Source organism: Ranitomeya imitator, chromosome 4, assembly GCF_032444005.1.
Source record: "Ranitomeya imitator isolate aRanImi1 chromosome 4, aRanImi1.pri, whole genome shotgun sequence".
Classification (NCBI taxonomy): Eukaryota; Metazoa; Chordata; class Amphibia; order Anura; family Dendrobatidae; genus Ranitomeya; species Ranitomeya imitator.
In genome coordinates, this window is record NC_091285.1 from 103,732,437 (window position 1) to 103,751,812 (window position 19,376).

General features: G+C 43.8%; 1 protein-coding gene across 7 annotated transcripts in view; it reads left to right on the forward strand.

The window, feature by feature from the left end:
- RUFY1 (RUN and FYVE domain containing 1) overlaps positions 1 to 19,376 on the forward strand; it is a 377,731-nt gene that overhangs the window by 203,433 nt on the left and 154,922 nt on the right. For all 7 annotated transcript variants that reach the window (XM_069763888.1, XM_069763887.1, XM_069763891.1 and 4 more), the window contains exon 12: positions 6,273 to 6,370. In XM_069763888.1, coding sequence (XP_069619989.1) covers positions 6,273 to 6,370 — 98 coding nt within the window. The remainder of the gene's footprint in view (positions 1 to 6,272; positions 6,371 to 19,376) is intronic.

A 19,376-nucleotide genomic window follows, 5' to 3' on the forward strand; every position in this document is an offset into this window, starting at 1 on the left:
ATTTACAAAACCATTTTTTTTTAGGCACCACCTCACATTTAAAGTCAGTTTCAGGGGTCTCTATGTGACTGAACATACCCAAAAGTGACACCATTCTAAAAACTGCACCCCTCAAGGTACTCAAAACCACATTCAAGAAGTTTTTTTAACCCTTCAGGTGCTTCACAGCAGCAGAAGCAACATGGAAGGAAAAAATGAACATTCAACTTTTTAGTCACAAAAATGATCTTATAGCAACAATTGTTTTTATTTTCCCAAGCGTAAAAGAAGAAACTGGACCCCAAAAGTTATTGTACAATTTGTCCTGAGTACGCCGATCCCCCTTATGTTGGGGGAACCACTGTTTGGGTGCACGACAGGGCTCAGAAGGGAAGGAGTGCCATTTGACTTTTTCAATGAAAAATTGGCTCCAATCTTTAGCGGACACCATGTTGCGTTTGGAAAGCCCCTTTGTGCCTAAACATTGGAGCTCCCCCACAAGTGACCCCATTTTGGAAACTAGACCCCCCACAGAGCTTATCTAGATGCATAGTGAGCACTTTGAACCCCCAGGTGCTTCACAAATTAATCCGTAAGAATGAAAAAGTACTTTTTTTCACACAAAATTTCTCTTAGCCTCAATTTTTTCATTTTCACATGGGCAACAGAATAAAAGGGATCCTAAAATGTGTTGGGCAATTTCTCCTGAGTACACCGATACCTCATATGTGGTCACAAACCACTGCTTGTACACACTGCAAGCATCGGAAGGGAAGGAGCGCCATTTGACTTTTGAATAAAAAACTAGGTCCAATCGTTAGTGGACACCATGTCGCGTTTGTAGAGCCCCTGTGTACCTAAACATTGGAACTCCCCCACAAGTGACCCCACTTTTTAAACTAGACCTCCCATGGAACTAATCCAGATGTGCCGTGACCACTTTAATTCCCCAAGTGCTTCACAGAAGTTTATAACGCGGAGCCGTGAAAATAAAAAATTGCAGGATAAAAAATAATTTTTGAGGAAAGAAAAATTATTTTTTATTTTCACAAGACTAACAGGAGAAATTGGACCCCAATATTTGCTGCCCATTTTGTCCTGAGTATGCTGATACTCCCGGAAAGGAGGGAGCACCATTTGACTTTTTGAACGCAAGATTGGCTGGAATCAATGGTGGCGCCATGTTGCGTTTGTAGACCCCTGATGTGCCTAAACAGTGGAAACCCCTCAATTCTAACTGCAACACTAACCCCAACACACCCCTAACCCTAATCCCAACTTTAGCCATAACCCTAATCACAACCCTAACCCCAACACACCCCTAACCACAACCCTAACCCCAACACACCCCTAACCCTAATCCCAACCCTAACCCCAACACAACCATAACCCTAACCACAAGCCTAATCTTAACCCTATTTCCAACCCTAGCCCTAATTCTAACTCTAATTCCTACCCTAACCCTAAGGCTATGTGCCCACGTTGCGGATTCGTGTGAGATTATTCCGCACCATTTTTGAAAAATCCGCAGGTAAAAGGCACAGCGTTTTACCTGCGGATATACCTCGGATTTCCAGTGTTTTTTGTGCGGCTTCCACCTGTGGATTCCTACTGAGGAACAGGTGTAAAACGCTGCGGAATCCGCACAAAGAATTGACATGCTGCGGAAAATACAACACAGCGTTTCCACGCGGTATTTTCCGCACCATGGGCACAGCGGATTTGGTTTTCCATAGGTTTACATGGTACTGCAAACCTGATGGAAAACTGCTACGAATCCGCTGCGGATCCGCAGTCAAATCCGCACCATGTGCACATAGCCTAATTCTAACCCTAACCCTAGTTCTAACCCTAACCCTAGCCCTAACCCTATTGGAAAAATAAAAGTAAATATAATTTCTTTATTTTATTATTGTCCCTACCTATGGGGGTGATAAATGGGTGGTTCATTTACTATTTTTTTTATTTTGATCACTGTGATAAGTTTTATCACAGTGATCAAAATGTACCTGTAACGAATCGGCTGGCCGGCAGATTCGGCGTGCGCACTGCGCATGCGCCCGTCATTTTGGAAGATGTCGGCGCCCATGGACAAGAAGGATGGACACCGGGAGGCTCGGTAAGTATGAAGGGGTGGATCAGAGCACGGGGGGGCGGACAGGAGGACGGAGGTGAGCGTAGCAGTGTACAGGACAGGACGGAGTACTGGGGAGGAGATTGGTGGCGGGGGCAGATCATGGTTTCCAGCCATGGCGATGATATTGCAGCATCCTCACACATGCCTTCATCATCTCCTGCCTCGACTACTGCAATAGCCTTCTCTGTGGCCTCTCTGCTAACACTCTCCATCCTTAACTCTGCTGCCAGACTAATTCATGTCTCTCCTAGCTACTCCTCTGCTTCTCCCCTCTGCCGATCTCTTCACTGGCTCCGTGGTGTATCCAGTTCAAACTACTAATACTGACCTATAAAGACATCCATAATCTGTCTCCTCCATATATCTCTGAAATAATCTCCTGATATCTCCCCTCACGTAATCTCCGATCCTCCCAAGATTCTCTTCTCTCCTCCACACTTCGCTCCTCACCTAATAGCCTCCAAGACTACTCACGAATATCCCCCATCCTCTGGAATTCTGTGCCCCAACATGTCCGACTATCAACCACATTCGGATCCTTCAGACGGAACCTGAAAACCCACCTCTTCAAGAAATTACTCATCTGCCTCCTCACCAACATCGGAGCTACTACAACTCCCAACCTACTGTCTCCTTCCCCTCTATCCTGTAGAAAGTAAGCCCGTAAGGGCAACGTCCTCTCCCCTGTGTATCAGTTTGCCTTTTTTAGTTTGTTTACTGTAAGTGATATCTGTAATTTGTATGTAAGCCCTTCTCATGTACAGCGTGGTGGTATCAATGGTGCTATATAAATAAATAATAATAATAATCTGTAAAGGCACACCTGTCTATAGAAGACCTCACAGCTCACAGTGCATGTCAGACCAAAGGAGAATGATGAACTAGCCAAGGATTTCAGAGACAGAATTGTGGCAAGACCTAGATCTGGCCAAGGTTACAACAGAATTTCTGCAGTACTCAAGGTTCCTAAGAGCACAGTGGCCTCCATAGTCCTTAAAAGGAAGAAGTTCGATACCACCAGAAGTCTTTCTAGACCTGGCCGTCCAGCCAAACTGATCAATCGTTGGAGAACAGCCTTGGTGAGAGAGGTAAAGAAGAACCCCAAGATCAGTGTGACTGAGCTCCAGAGATGCTGTAGTGAGATGATAGAAAGTTCCACCTAGTCAGCTATCACTGCAGCCCTCCACCAGTCGGGCCTTTATGGCAGAGTGGCCCAATGGAAGCCTCTCCTCAGTGCAAGACATACGAAAGCCTGCATAGATTTTGCTAAAAACACATGAAGGACTCCCAGAATATGAGAAATAAATTTCTCTGGTCTGATGAGATGAAGATAGACCTTTTTGGTGAAACTTCTAAGCGGTATGTGTGGAGAAAAACAGGCACTACTCATCACCTTCCCAATACAATCCCAACAGTGAAACATGGTGGTGGCAGCATCATGCTATCGGGGTGTTTTTCAGCTGCAGGAACAGGACAACTTGTTGCCATTGAAGGAAACATTAATGCAGCCAAGTACAGTGATATCCTGGATGAAAACCTCATCAAGAGTGCTCTTGACCTCAGACTTGGCCGAAGGTTCACCTTCCAACAAGACAATGACCCTAAGCACACAGCTAAAATAACAAAGGAGTGGCTTTAGAACAACTCTGTGACCATTCCTAACTGTCCTAGCTAGAGCCCTGACCTAAACCCAATTGAGCATCTTTGGAGACCTGAAAATGGCTGTCCACCAACATTCACCATCCAACTTGACAGAACTGGAGAGGATCTGTAAGGAAGAATGGCAGAGGATCACCAAATCCAGGTGTGAAAAACTTGTTGCATCATTCCCAAGAATACTTATGGCTGTACTAGCTCAAAAGGGTGCTTCTACTCAATACTGAGCAAAGGGTCTGAATACTTATGACCATGTGATAGTTCAGTTTTCCTTTTTATATAAATTTGCAAAAATTTCTTCATTTCTGTTTTTTTTTTTTCAGTCAAGATTGGGTGCAGAGTGTACATTAACTCCTTTACCCCAAGGCTAGTTTGCATGTTAATTACCAGGCCAAGTTTTACAATGCTGACCACTGTCTCTTTATGAGGTTATAACTCTGGAACGCTTCAACGGATTCCGGTGATTCTGACAATATTTTCTCGTGACATATTGTACTTCATGTTTGTGGTAAAATTTATTTGATATGACTTGCGTTTATTTGTCAAGAAAAAAATGGAAATTTGGTGAAAATTTTGAAAATTTCGCAGTTTTCCTACTTTTAATTTTCATGCCCTTAAATCACACAGATATGTCACACAAAGTACTTAATAAGTAACATTTCCCACATGTCTATTTTACATAAGCACAATTTTGGAACCAACATTTTTTTTGTTAGGATGTTTTAAGAGTTAAAAGTTGACCAGCAATTTCTCATTTTTACAACACCATTTTTTTTTAGGGACCACATCACATAGGAAGTCACTTTGAGAGGGGTCTATATGATAGAAAATACCCAAAAGTGACACCATTCTAAAAACTGCACCCCTCAACGTGCGCAAAACAACATTCAAGCAGTTTATTAACCCTTCAGGTGCTTCACAGGAATTTTTTGAATGTTTTAAAAAAAAAAAAACATTTATCTTTTTTTCACAAAAAAATTACTTCAGATCCAACTTTTGTTTATTTCCCCAAGAGTAGCAGGAGACATTGGACCCCAAAAAGTCATTGTGCAATTTGTCCTGAGTACGCTGATACCCCATATATGGGGGGAGCCTCTGTTTGGGCGCACGGCAGAGCTTGGAAGGCAAGGAGTGCCGTTTGACTTTTTCAACGCAAAATTGGCTGGAATTGAGATCAAACGCCATGTCGCGTTTGGCGAGCTCCTGATGTGCCTGAACAGTGGAAACTCCCCACAAGTAACACCATTTTGGAAACTAAACCCCCTAAGGAACTTAACTAGATGTGTGGTGAGCACTTTAAACCGCCAAGGGCTTCACAGAACTTTATAATGTAGAGTCGTAAAATTCAAAAAACATATTTTTTTTCACAAAAATGATCTTTTCACCCCCAATTTTAATTTTCCCAAGGGTAAAAGGACCCCAAAAGTTATTGTGCAAATTGTTCTGAGTCCACTGATATCCCATATGTGCGGGTAAATCACTATTTGGGTGCATGGCAGAGCTCGGAAGAGAAGGAGCGCCTTTTGACTACTTCAACACAAAATTGGCTGGAATGGAAATTGGACGCCATGTCGCGTTTGGATTCCCTAATTCCAACCGTAACCATAATCCTAACTTTTGCCCCAACCCTAACGGAAAAATGGAAATAAATAAATTTTTTTATTTTATTATTTTTCCCTAACTAAGGGGATGATAAAGAGGGGCTTGATTTACTATGTATAGCAGGATTTTACTGTATGTTTTCAGCTGTCACACACTAAAAGATGCTTTTTATTGCAAAAAATAGTTTTGCATCACCACATTTTGAAAGCTATAATTTTTCCATATTTTGGCCCACAGAGTCATGTCAGGTCTTGTGTTTTGCGGGACGAGTTGACGTTTTTATTGGTACCATTTTCGGGCACATGACGTTTTTTGATCGCTTTTTTTCAGATTTTTGTGAGGCAGAATGAACAAAACCCAGCAATTCATGAATTGAATTTCTTTTTTGGAGGGTGGGATGTTAATACCGTTCCCCGTGTGATAAAATTGATAAAGCCGTTTTATTCTTTGGGTCAATACGATGACAGCGATACCTCTATTAATATCATTTTTTTATGTTTTGGCGCTTTTATACAATAAAAATTCATTCTAAATTCTACACTTTGTCCCACTATGGTACAATCATTTTGTGCAGGCTGAACGCTTCTATAGCATGCAGATCTGCATGCTGTAGAAGCTGTCAGCGCTGCACATTTTGCACACTGACCTTAGAGACTTCCTGACATGTACTGCGCATGACAGGAAATCTCTCAGCTCTCTAGACCTCGATGTCGTCATGACGACATCAGGTTTCCAAGGTAGCGATCGGGACTGTCAGCCCCCCTGCCTGCTCCGGAACGCTGCGATCATATTTGGCATACGTGCCATCATAGGTCTAGTTACAGCTGCAGCAATGCATTAGTAAGAAAATCGGTACTCACACATTGCTCCCACCCCATTTCATTTTTTGTCTTTAAAGGAATCTGAAATTGCCTTGCAAAATAAGAGTGAGCAGCTATGTTTACTGCAAGCTAAACTGGACCTGACAGACTCTACAACAAGAGGATTGGAAGAAAGGTGTGGATTTTATTTCCTTGTCAATATTCTGTCTTGTGATTTACGGAGATACAAGTAACATTGACCTGTTACTGGGGTTGTTTCATCTCAGAAGAAAAGTCTGCAGGAGCTGTGGAAATCTAGACTACCGAATCATGACTGTGTGATGCATACACTCACAATTTCCTTATATTGCTCCTACAGACTACAATAGACTAGAACTCCTGCACTTACCTTATTTCTGTTGAGAGAAACCGGGTAAGACTAGTTGGCATGTGATTGGAAATATGCATATCTCATATATGCAGTCACATGACGTACAGGGGAGTCAGAATCGTATTTGTTTCGACAGTCTACAGCTCAAACTAGTCTTCTGAGAAAGCACAATCCCTTTAAGCAATTATTGTGCAAGCTACATTAAAGTACCACTCCAGCAGGGTTGTTTTTGTCATCGTTGGTGCTTTTAATATAAGTTCCCCGTCTTATACTCACCCTCTGTCATCTTTACGTTTTTTTTGGTGCCACGCCGGTCCTGCAGCACCATCTTGTAACCGTAACCTTGGCCAGAAGTTACGTCACAATGTCTCAGTGCAAGTCTATTAGGACCAGAACGAAATTCTCATAGACTTGCCTTGAGTTGTGACCTCCGGCTTGCTTCATGAACACGAGTGATCCAGCAGATCACAAACTGCTGGAGATGGACGTTGGCAACGGTGATAAAAAGGGAAGAGGGCGACAGGTGAGTATGAGAGTAGAGTGAAGGACCTTAGATTAGAAGCACCACTCCTGCTGTAAAATTTAAAAAAAAAAGCCTCTGGAGTGCTGCTGTAAAAAGAAGGTATAAACCAATGTTCTGCTGTGTAATACAGTGTAAGTAAATATGAAACACTCCCAGATAGCCTGTATTTTTCTGTGAATTGAATAAGTTATATAAATTTATATTTTATTCATTTTGCTTTTGGCTCTTGGTTAGCGATCTCCATAACCCCGGTAAGTTAGAACAGAAACTGTGTGTAGCCACCTGTCATTGAACCTCTACACGGATATGGCTGTTATCGACCAACAGAAGTAGAGGCTGTGTTCTATAAATATATAATTGTGTACAGTAGAAAAAACTTCCAGCCTTAGGATAAGGCTGTGTGCCCACGTTGCCTTTTTTATGCGTTTCTGCTGTGTTTTTTGCCACAGCGGAAATGCTTAAACCCATTTTCATGCAATCCTATGGGATTCCGCAGTTGCTGTGCCCATGCAGCGCATTTTCCCGCTGCGGAATCGCATAACGATAAATTCCGCAGCATGTTCATTATTTCTGCGGAATAACGGCGATTCCACAGCCATAGAATTGCATTGAAACACTCACTTTACGCATGTGGCTATGCCCACCATGCGTAAAGTGAGCACTTCATGTGCGGATGGTACCCATGATCTGGAGGAGAGGAGACTCTCCTTCAGGCCCTGGGATTCATATTCATGTAAATAAAAAAAAAATTTAAAATAAAAAATAGGGATATACTTACCTTCTGATAGCCCCTGGAGTCCTCCTGGCTCTCAGCGGTGCATGCGGCGGCTTCCGTTCTCAGAGATGCATTGCGCGAATCACCTGAGATGACGTTGCGGTCCTTCGTGCAAAGCATTCCTGGGAACGTAGCTGGAGCGCCGCTGGGGAGATCGGGGGTCTGTCAGAAGGTGAGAATAACTATATATATATATATATACACAGTACAGACCAAAAGTTTGGACACACCTCATTTACAGATTTTTCAGTATTTTCAAGACTATGAAAATTGTACATTCACACTGAAGGCATCAAAACTATGAATTAACACATGTGGAATTATATACTTAACAAAAAAAGTGTGAAACAACTGGAATTATGTCTTACATTCTAGGTTCTTCAAAGTAGCCACCTTTTGCTTTGCTGACTGCTTTGCACACTCTTGGCTTTCTTTTGATGAGCTTCAAGAGGTAGTCACAGTGAATGGTCTTCCAATAATCTTGAAGGAGTTCCCAGAAATGCTTAGCACTTGTTGGCCCTTATGCCTTCACTCTGCGGTCCAGCTCACCCCAAACCATCTCGATTGGGTTCAGGTCTGGTGACTGTGGAGGCCAGGTCATCTGGCGTAGCACCCCTTCACTCTCCTTCTTGGTCAAATAGCCCTTAAACAGCCTGGAGGTGTGTTTGGGGTCATTGTCCTGTTGAAAAACAAATGATGGTCCAACTAAACGCAAACCGGATGGAATAGCATGCCGCTGCAAAATGCTGTGGTAGCCATGCTGGTTCAGTATGCCTTCAATTTTGAATAAATCCCCAACAGTGTCACCAGCAAAGCACCCCCACGCCATCACACTTCCTCCTCCATGCTTCATGGTGGGAACCAGGCATGTAGAGTGCATCCGTTCACCTTTTCTGCATCACACAAAGACACGGTGGTTGGAACCAAAGATCTCAAATTTGGACTCATCAGACCAAAGCACAGATTTCCACTGGTCTAATGTCCATTCCTTGTGTTCCTTAGCCCAAACAAGTCTCTTCTGCTTGTTGCCTGTACTTCGAGGTGGTTTCCTAGCAGCTATTTTACCACGAAGGCCTGCTGCACAAAGTCGCCTCTTAACAGTTGTTGTAGAGATGTGTCTGCTGCTAGAACTCTGTGTGGCATTGACCTGGTCTCTAATCTGAGCTGCTGTTAACCTGTGATTTCTGAGGCTGGTGACTCGGATAAACTCATCCTCAGAAGCAGAGGTGACTCTTGGTCTTCCTTTCCTAGGGCGGTCCTCATGTGAGCCGGTTTCTTTGTAGCGCTTGATGGTTTTTGCCACTGCACTTGGGGACACTTTCAAAGTTTTCCCAATTTTTTCGGACTGACTGACCTTCATTTCTTAAAGTAATGATGTCCACTCGTTTTTCATTACTTAGCTGCTTTTTTCTTGCCATAATACAAATTCTAACAGTCAATTCGGTAGGACTATCAGCTGTGTATCCACCAGACTTCTGCACAACACAACTGATGGTCCCAACCCCATTTATAAGGCAAGAAATCCCACTTATTAAACCTGACAGGGCACACCTGTGAAGTGAAAACCATTCCCGGTGACTACCTCTTGAAGCTCATCAAGAGAATGCCAAGAGTGTGCAAAGCAGTCATCAAAGCAAAAGGTGGTTACTTTGAAGAACCTACAATATAAGACATAATTTCAGTTGTTTCACACTTTTTTTTGTTAAGTATATAATTCCACATGTGTTAATTCATAGTTTTGATGCCTTCAGTGTGAATGTACAATTTTCATAGTCTTGATGATACAGGAAAATCTTTAAATGAGAAGGTGTCCAAACTTTTGGTCTGTACTGTGTATATATACGTGTGTGTATGTATGTATGTATGTGTGTGTATGTATGTATGTATATATATATATATATATATATATATATTTATATATATATATATATATATATATATATATATATATATATATATATATATATATATATATATATATATATATATATATATATTTTAACATTCTATCTTTTTCTATTGATGCTGCATAGGCAGCATCAATAGTAAAAAGTTAGTCACACTTGTCAAGCACTACGCTTGACAAGTGTGTCCAACCTGTCAATCACTTTTCCAAGCGATGCTTCAAATCGCTTGGAAAACGTAAGCATTCTGCAAGCTAGAAATGCTTGCAAAACGCTTGTGTTTTATTAATATTATTATTTGTTATAGCGCCATTTATTCCATGGCACTTTACATGCGAGGAGGGGTATACATAATAAAAACAAGTACAATAATCTTAATACAAGTCATAACTGGTACAGGAGGAGTGAGGACCCTGCCCGCGAAGGCTCACAATGTGCAAGGGATGGGTGAGAATACAGTAGGTGAGGATAGAGCTGGTCATGCAGCGGTTTGGTCGATCGGTGGTTACTGCAGGTTGTAGGCTTGTCGGAAGAGGTGGGTCTTCAGGTTCTTTTTGAAGGTTTCGATGGTAGACGTGAGTCTGATGTGTTGTGGTAGAGGGTTCCAGAGTAGGGGTGATACGCGAGAGAAATTTTGTATACGATTGTGGGAAGAGGAGATAAGAGGGGAGTTGAGAAGGAGATCTTGTGAGGATCGGAGGTTGCGTGTAGGTAAGTACTGGGAGACGAGGTCACAGATGTATGTAGGAGACAGGTTGTGGATGGCTTTGTACGTCATGGTTAGGGTTTTGTACTGGAGTCTCTGGGCAATGGGGAGCCAGTGAAGAGATTGACAGAGGGGAGAGGCCGGGGAATAGCGGGGGGACAGGTGGATTAGTCGGGCAGCAAAGTTTAGAATAGATTGGAGGGGTGCGAGAGTGTTAGAGGGGAGGCCACAGAGCAGGAGGTTGCAGTAGCCAAGGCGAGAGATGATGAGGGGATGGACTAGGGTTTTTGCAGATTCTTGGTTGAGGAATGAACGGATTCGTGAAATATTTTTAAGTTGAAGTCGGCAGGAAGTGGAAAAGGCTTGGATATGTGGTTTGAAGGAGAGATCAGCGTCAAGGATTACCCCGAGGCAGCGAGCTTGTGGGACTGGGGAGAGCGGGCAGCCATTTACTGTAATGGATAGGTTCGTTGGGGGGGTCGCGTGAGATGGGGGAAAGATGATGAATTCTGTTTTGTCCATGTTAAGTTTGAGAAATCTAGCGGAGAAGGATGAAATAGTGGACAGACATTGAGGGATTCTGGTTAGTAGGGAGGTGATATCTGGTCCAGAGATGTAGATCTGTGTGTCATCAGCATAAAGGTGATGCTGAAAGCCATGAGATTCTATGAGCTGTCCCAGGCCATAGGTGTAAATGGAGAAGAGCAGGGGCCCAAGGACTGAACCTTGTGGGACTCCGACAGATAGGGGGCAAGGTGAGGAGGTGGTGTGTGAGTGGGAGACGCTGAATTTCCAGTCTGTTAGGTATGATGACATCCAGGATAGGGCCAAGTCTGTGATGCCAAACGATGAGAGGGTCTGTAATAATAGGGAATGGTCCACTGTGTCAAAGGCAGCCGACAGGTCGAGGAGGAGGAGGACAACAGAGTAGTGTCGCTTGCTCTTGGCGGTTAAGAGGTCATTGGTGACCTTAGTTAGGGCAGTTTCAGTGGAATTGTGTGACCGGAAGCCAGATTGTAAGCAGTCAAAGAGGGAGCAAGAAGAGAGATGAGAGTACAGTTCAAGGTAAACGTGTTGTTCCAGTAGTTTGGAGGCATAAGGGAGAAATGATATAGTGCGATAGCTAGATACAGAGGACGGGTCAAGAGAGGGCTTTTTGAGGATAGGTGTGATGGAGGCATATTTAAAGCTTGAGGGGAAAACTCCAGTTAGTGATAGGTTGAAGAGATGGGTTAGGGTTGGGATGAAGACTGTGGTGAGGTTTGGGATGAGGTGGGATGGGAGCGGGTCAAGAGCACATGAGGTGAGATGCGATCTTGAGAGTAGAGTGGAGAGTTGATCTTGTGTAATGGTGGAGAAGATGGTTTTGGAGGTGGAGGGCTGGGAAATCGGGAGGAAGGGCTCTGGGGGTTGTTGACCAAAACTGTCTCTGATGCTATCATCTTCTGCTTGAAAAATGAGGCAAAGTCTTCAGCGGATATAAGTGGGGAGGGAGGAGGTGCTGGGGGACGGAGGAGAGAATTGAAGGTGTTGAATAACTGTTTAGGGTTGTTGGACAGAGAGGATATGAGAGATGAGAAGTAGGTTTGTTTAACTGTGGCGAGTGTGTTCTTGAAAGTAGTGAGGGACTTTTTGAATGCGTTGAAGTGCTCGTTGGACTGGGATCTTTTCCATCTGCGCTCAGCAGCCATTTAAGCTCGCCTCAGTTCTTTGGTTAAGCTGGTGTGCCAGGACTGTCTGTTGATTTTGCGAGCTTTGGTATGTGTAAGTAGGGCAGCAGATTCCAAAGCTACAGCTATTGTGGTGTTATATAGAGCGGCAGCGTCATCCGCATTGTGTATGGAACTTATGTCTGTGAGAGGGAGGAGGGATTCAGAGAATGAATGTAGGTCAAGATGTTTAAGATTTCTGCGAGGGTATGAAAGTTTGTGGGGTGGGGATTGTAGACATGGAGTGGAGAGAGATGAGAATGTGAGAAGGTTGTGGTCAGATAGTGGCAGATGTGAGTTAGAGAGGTTAGATAGGGAGCAGAGGCGGTTGAAGATGAGGTCCAGTGTGTGACCATCTTTGTGAGTGGCTGCAGAAGACCATTGAGTGAGGCCGAAGGAGGAAGTGAGAGATAGAACTTTAGTGGCAGCTAAGAGGGAAGTGTCAATGGGGATGTTGAAGTCGCTCATGATGATAGTGGGGATGTCCGCAGAAAGGAAGTGAAGTGGTCAAAGAAGGTGGTGGCTGGCCCTGGGGGGCGGTAAATGACAGCCAGATGGAGGTTGGAGGGGGAGTAGATGTGCACAGAGTGCACCTCAAAGGAAGGGAGGGTAACAGAGGGTGGTGGTGGGATTGGGGTGAAGGAGCAGTTATCTGACAGGAGAAAACCAACTCCTCCGCCATGCTTGCTGCTGGGGCGGGGTGTGTGAGAAAGGTGGAAGCCACCGTAAGAGAGTGCAGCAGGAGAGGCTGTGTCAGAAGGGGTGAGCCAGGTTTCGGTGATGGCGAGGAAGGAAAGTTTGGTAGTAACAAAAAGATCATCGATGTAGGAAAGCTTGTTGCAGACAAAGCGAGCGTTGTGTTTTGCATGAAAACGTATGCAAATTCCCCATGCGTTTTACCCGCGGCATTTCTACAATGTGGACACATAGCCTAAATGGTGCCCTGTGCAAGGTTGTCCATTGGTGCCCCCATCCCACTGTTCTTCACTGAGTTTCCCCTGGACACATTTAGGGACTGGAAGCTGCATTTTATATCCTTGACAAATTGATTTACACTTCACACACACTGATTTTTTTTTTTCCTACTCAAAATTAACCCACCCACATGTATTGTTTCATAAACTGATGCAAATTTGTGTGTAATCGTCACCTTAAATCCTCTTCAAATTAGCTACATCTGAACCCATCCTTAAGCAAGCAATGTATAATTCAGGGATACCAGCAGGATTTGCCGTTCTGTGTAAGGATATGTGCACACGCTGAGTAATCGCCGCAGGATTTGCCGTTCTGTGTAAGGATATGTGCACACGCTGAGTAATCGCCACGGGTTTGACGCTGTCAAACCCACAGCGCCAGATGTTAAAGCATAGTGGATGGGATTTTAATGAAGACACAGACGCCTACCATTCACCCATGGAGACTGACATGCAGCACGTCTTTCCAGACCTAAAATGTGTAAAGTAGCAGTCACCACAACAATTTCAATAAATGCTCATTTATTTATTTATTTATAAATACTTATCAACCTTATGCATACTAAAATAAATATGGAGGCCGAAGAGAGAAAAAGGTATGCACACAACTAGGGATCACCTTAACAAAATAATTTTTATTTTTACTTGACTACAAAAAAGATAGATACATAAGTATACAGCCATGAATATTAAAAACATTTAAAATGCCAGAAAATGGCTAGCAAAAACCTGACCAAATAGGGTCCACTCCAGGACATAAACAAGGGTAGACTATCAAGCACAATAACAGGTATCAAAATTTGACAATGTGAATACAAGCATAGATAAGAGAATCAAATAGCAATACAGGTAAGTATAGAAATGCAAATCACATTGAAAAGCAAAAATGAGTTGATGGTGTGCTGCCAGCCCTATAAATGAACTACAAAAAAATCTAAAAAAGTTATTAAACACCATGCAAATAAGCATAGTCAACACCCAGGAAGAAGTGCCCTGTTTGAAATAGCAGAGCCATTACCAAATGTGGTTCCAGCCAGTGTATGTTCAAAGAGCACTAGACAGCCCATGCGACCCTTGATTAATAAAGTGCTGTGTGCAGCCAGGGGAGCAGGTACCGTTTTTCCAGACTGCAGCATGTCAATTTCTCTTGCAGAGACTAGCCATGCCAGCACTAATGAGAGAGGGGATCCACCCTTCAAGGACAGAAAACCTTCAGATAAAAAGGGCAGCGCCTCTCTCCTCATCAGTAGTCTCTGGTCCTTGACGCGAGGAACCTTTTTCTTGCACCGCGGCAGAAGATTAAAAGACAAGTTCCCAGACCTCAGCCGGTCGATTAGGGCAGGGCACAGTCTCCGCTGCGGCCTGCTCCGGCAGTCACGTTCCCCGACACTGTTACAGTGGAACGGTCAAAATCACGGACTGGAAGTCGTGCCCTGATGACGCGGCCGCAACCTTTCCCCCAGGTTAGTTCTTCCGGGGCGGGTACTTCAAACTGTAGGGGCGCACCAGCTGGCAGATCCCCTGAGAGCATCAGAAGCGCCCTCAGGAGAAACAGCGGCCACACCAGGATAGGAGTGACGGACACTTGAGTGGAGTACACAGGACCAGGGATTCCAGGTCAAGTCGGCACAACTCTAGCAGATTGGAAGATTCTGCCGTCTCTAAAGGAGAGATTTTGGACGACATCCTGCCTCCCGTTTGGGTACCTCTTTATTTCCTCTGAGTGGTGAGTGATCAATGAGAATATCAGTTTACTAAAGAAGATTTTCTTTTTCTCTCACTCTTTCCCTATCCTCTTTCCTCTGTGACTAGAAACCACCTAAAAAGTGTTTAGAGAAAAGTAGTGATTGAACCTGTGCTCTGTGGGGTTAGGGGTTATCCAGGGTATGGCCTAAAATATTGTGCAAATCTTCTATCAATGAAACTATAGCAGAAGAGACCCTGAACTTTTCCTCCAATTTAAAATCCCTCACTAAGAAAGAGGTGGAGAATTCTCTATAATCCCTGTCCCACTCAGGGGAAACACCCCGCAGAGACAAGGCTAGGAGATCTCCCACATTATCAGCACAGACTCAGACGATGAGGATTTAGATGATTCTTCAGGTTCATCCTCATCCAAAAGTGACTCAGGAGTGGGTTATTGTTTTCTCCTGGAAGAAGTAGACAACCTGATAAAGCCTTTGAGGTCCACAATGGGCTTGGTCGGCCAAAAGTCAAAAAAATCCATTCAAGACTTGATGTTTGGTACACTGGACCACTGTATCAGAGGAAGCATGGATCCTTATCTATTAATGATAAAGTAATAGCACTCATTAATAAGGAATGGGAAAGGCAAGAGACGAAGGGTTCCCTATCATATTCCTTCAAAAGGAAATACCCTTTTGATGAGGAGGCAACAACATCCTGGAATAAAGCCCCAAAATTGAATGTTGCTATATCCAATGTCACCGCTCAGTTGTCGGGTAACCCAGGACCAGGGGCTTCTTCCCTGTCTCAAACACTAGGGAGCGCCTTAGCTCGCCATATTCCCTAGGTTACTTCTGAAGGTGAAGATTCCGGGGCCACGTACTTTGACTTGTGTCCTGTATCTGAACATAAGACAAGGTACGAACAAGGGAAACTGAAAATACCAGGCATATAAATATTCACACACACATATAACAGAGGAATGCATCGGGGAGTGGAGGATGGGGAAAAGCCAAAGCAGCAGAAGGAAAGGGAATTATCACACTTACAAACCCAAGCAACAGTCACAGATAAATCCACCAAACTCCTTCTCATATAACCACCAAACAACTATCCTCCTAGACATGTAGTATAAGCTAGCTCTGATGATATGTTTGTCAGGACCCAGATTATATAGGAGATAGGACTGGCTACTTGTGCTCAGATGAGAGCCCAGACTCCTAGACTTACCAACATGGCCGATTAACCCCTGTACTGCCAAAAGAAATTAACACCATTTAAAAAGGTGAAATGCTTCTTTTCGGCGCAGGAGTAGGAACAATCAGATGCTGCGGTCCTCTGGCTCCTCTTTGTTGCGAAACCCTGTCACTACCCCCCTTCTATGAAAGACCTCCGCAACCTCAGGACCGAGTTTATTGGAGTGTGCCATGTGAAAATATTAGATCAGTCTGGCCTCATGGACATCAGATGCTGGTACCCAGAACCTCTCCTCAGGACCATGTCCCCGCCGATGTACCAGATACTGAAGCGACCAACAAACTAAATGAGAATCCATGATTTTTGCTATTTGAAATTCTAACTTTCTATCCACAATGACAGGAGATGGAGTAGCGGTGATGGTACTGAAGATGCAATGTATATTTTAAGGAGAGATCGATTTAAATACATTATGGATCCTGAAGGTAGATGGCAAATCAAGGCAGAATGCTGCGGGATTGATGATGGCTACGATCTTATCAGGAGCTATAAACCCGGGACCCAGTTTCCAAGATGAAACCTTCAATTTAATGTTCCTAGAGGACAACTACACCAAGTCACCAACACGCAGGTCCGGACCCACCAAACGTCTCCGATCAGCCACACTCTTATATTTGGACCCCGTCTTCCTCAAATTAGTAGTAACCCCCTGCCACATGGACGTAATAAATGCTGAAAACCTTTCTTCTTCATGTAATCCAGAAGAACGATTCTTATTAAATGAGCTGAAGTGAGGATGAAACCCATTCGCCCTGAAGAAAGGGGACTTGCCAGTAGACTCATGACAACGATTATTTACTGTGAATTCGGCTAGCGGTAAGTAGGTAACCCAATCCTTCTGATTCTCAGACACAAAACACCCAAGATAAGCCTCCAAATTCTGGTTGACCCGTTCATGTTCAGTTTGCCCATTAGAGTGCAGGTGAAATGCAGAAGAGGAACGACAGATGGATACCCAGACGGGTGCAAAACACCCTCCAAAACTTGGAAACAAACTGTACCCCTCGGTCAGAAACCATATTGGTCAAGATCCATGTAATTTTACAATTTCCCTGGTGAAAATTTGTGCCAAGGATTTGGCGTTCATCAAAGCTGGTAATTCAATAAAATGAAACATCTCACTTAATCAATCCACCACCCCCAAAATTGCAGTATTCCCCACCCACACAGGTAGATCTGTGATAAAATCGACCAACAAGTGAGTCCAAAGTCTGCTGGGAATCTCCAATGGTTGGAGAGACCCCGAAGGACGAGTAGGAGAGGTCTTAGAATGCGCACAGACACTGCACATGGCTACATACTCCCGGACATCCTGATGTACCCCTGGCCGCCAAAAATGCAGAGTAGATCAGTAGTGGCTTTATTACCAGGATGTCCAGCCGAGGCCAAGTCATGATGTTAACTAAGAATTCTTAAACAAAGATTCACACTTAGTTTCCATAATGGACAGGCAGCAAAGGCTTCCTCCTGAGTGTCAACAACCTCTTTTTGAAGATCGGAGCATATAGACGCTATAGTCACCCATTTGTATATAATAGGAACCGGATCACCATAATTTTTCCTCCCCCAGGAAAACAACGAGATAAGGGATCCGCCTTAATGTTTTTGTTCCTTGGCCTATAAGTGATAAAAAAGTTAAATCTGGTGAAGAACAATGCCCATCTTGCCTGTTGAAGCGTTGAGGTGTTCACAGGTTCTAAATGCACAAGATTCTTATGATCCGTGATGACCATAACCGGATGAACTGCTCCTTTCAAAAAATGATATAGCTTTTCACAAAGCCCACTTGATTGCCAAGAGTTCCCTGTTACATATGTCATAATTTTTTCTCTGCAGGTGAGTTTTTTCCAAAAATATGCATATGTACGCCATATACCAGGAGACGCACCCTTCGACAGTACAGCCCCCACTTCCACCTCAGACGTGTCAACCTCGACGATAAAAGTTTGAGTGACATCAGGCTCTGAGGATTGGTGCAAATGCAGAACACCTCTTCAAAGTGTCGAATGCCTCCCTAGCCGGACTGCACCACTTGGAAAAGTCTGTCCCCTTCCTAGTCATATCCATAAGAGGTTTGGCTACTACAGAAAAGTTTTTCATGAACTTACGGTAGTAGTTGGCAAACCCTAAAAACCTTTGTAACGCCTTCAAATCCTGAGGATGATCCCAGTACAGTACCGCCCAGACTTTTGCTGGATCCATGCGAAAACCAGTCGGCGATAATACATATCCTAGAAATGGTATCTCCTCAACTGAGAACATACATTTTCTCCGGTTTGACAAATAATTTATTGTCTGAGTATTTGTTAGACCTGCTTGACATGTACCTTATGTGATTCAAGGACAGGTGAATACATTAATATGTAATAAAGATAGATCACCACAAATCTACCTACCGGGTGACTAAAGATGTAATTTACAAAGTGCTTTAAAGAGGACGGTCGCGTTTGTGAACCCAAATGGCATCACCAGGTTCTCATAGTGTCCCTCAGGCGTATTGAAAGCCGTCTTCCACTCAACCCCCTCTTTAATGCGAATTATATTATATGCCCCCCCTGAGGTACAGTTTTGAAAACCATTTTGCTTCTACAATCTGATTAAAGAGGTCCGGAATAAGAAGGAGCAGATATGGATCCTGGACCGTGATCAGACTGAGTTTGCCGAAATCTAGCCATGGGCGTAACCCCCATCTTTCTAATTAACAAAGAAAAACCCTGCAGCAATGGGTGATGAGGATGGTCTGATATGACCCTTTGCCAAACTCTCCGTTATATAGTCCTTCATGGCTTGCCTCTCTGGGCCAGAGATATTATACAATCAAATATATAAGGCAGCACTCTGTAGCACCAAAACTTGCAAACGAAGTCTGAGAGGATTCACAGGTTCCCATACAGATGAAGACTTTATTCTAAGCGAAGATTGGCATTGTTAGGTCCTGGTAAACGAGAAATGCCTTATCGTGGCTACCCACGCAAGCGTCCCAGAAGCAAAGTGTCACGAAGATAAGCGTTGTGATACAGCAGTTATTCCATGGCAAAGACCTAACATCCATCTTCTCTCTTCACACAGGTATAACTTCCCACCTCTGCTCTCTGTCTCATCTGCTGCAATAGACTCCTATGGTATAACTTCCCACCTCTGCTTGCTGTCTCATCTGCTGCAATAGACTCTTATGGTATAACTTCCCACCTCTGCTTGCTGTCTCATCTGCTGCAATAGACTCTTATGGTATAACTTCCCACCTCTGCTTGCTGTCTCATCTGCTGCAATAGACTCT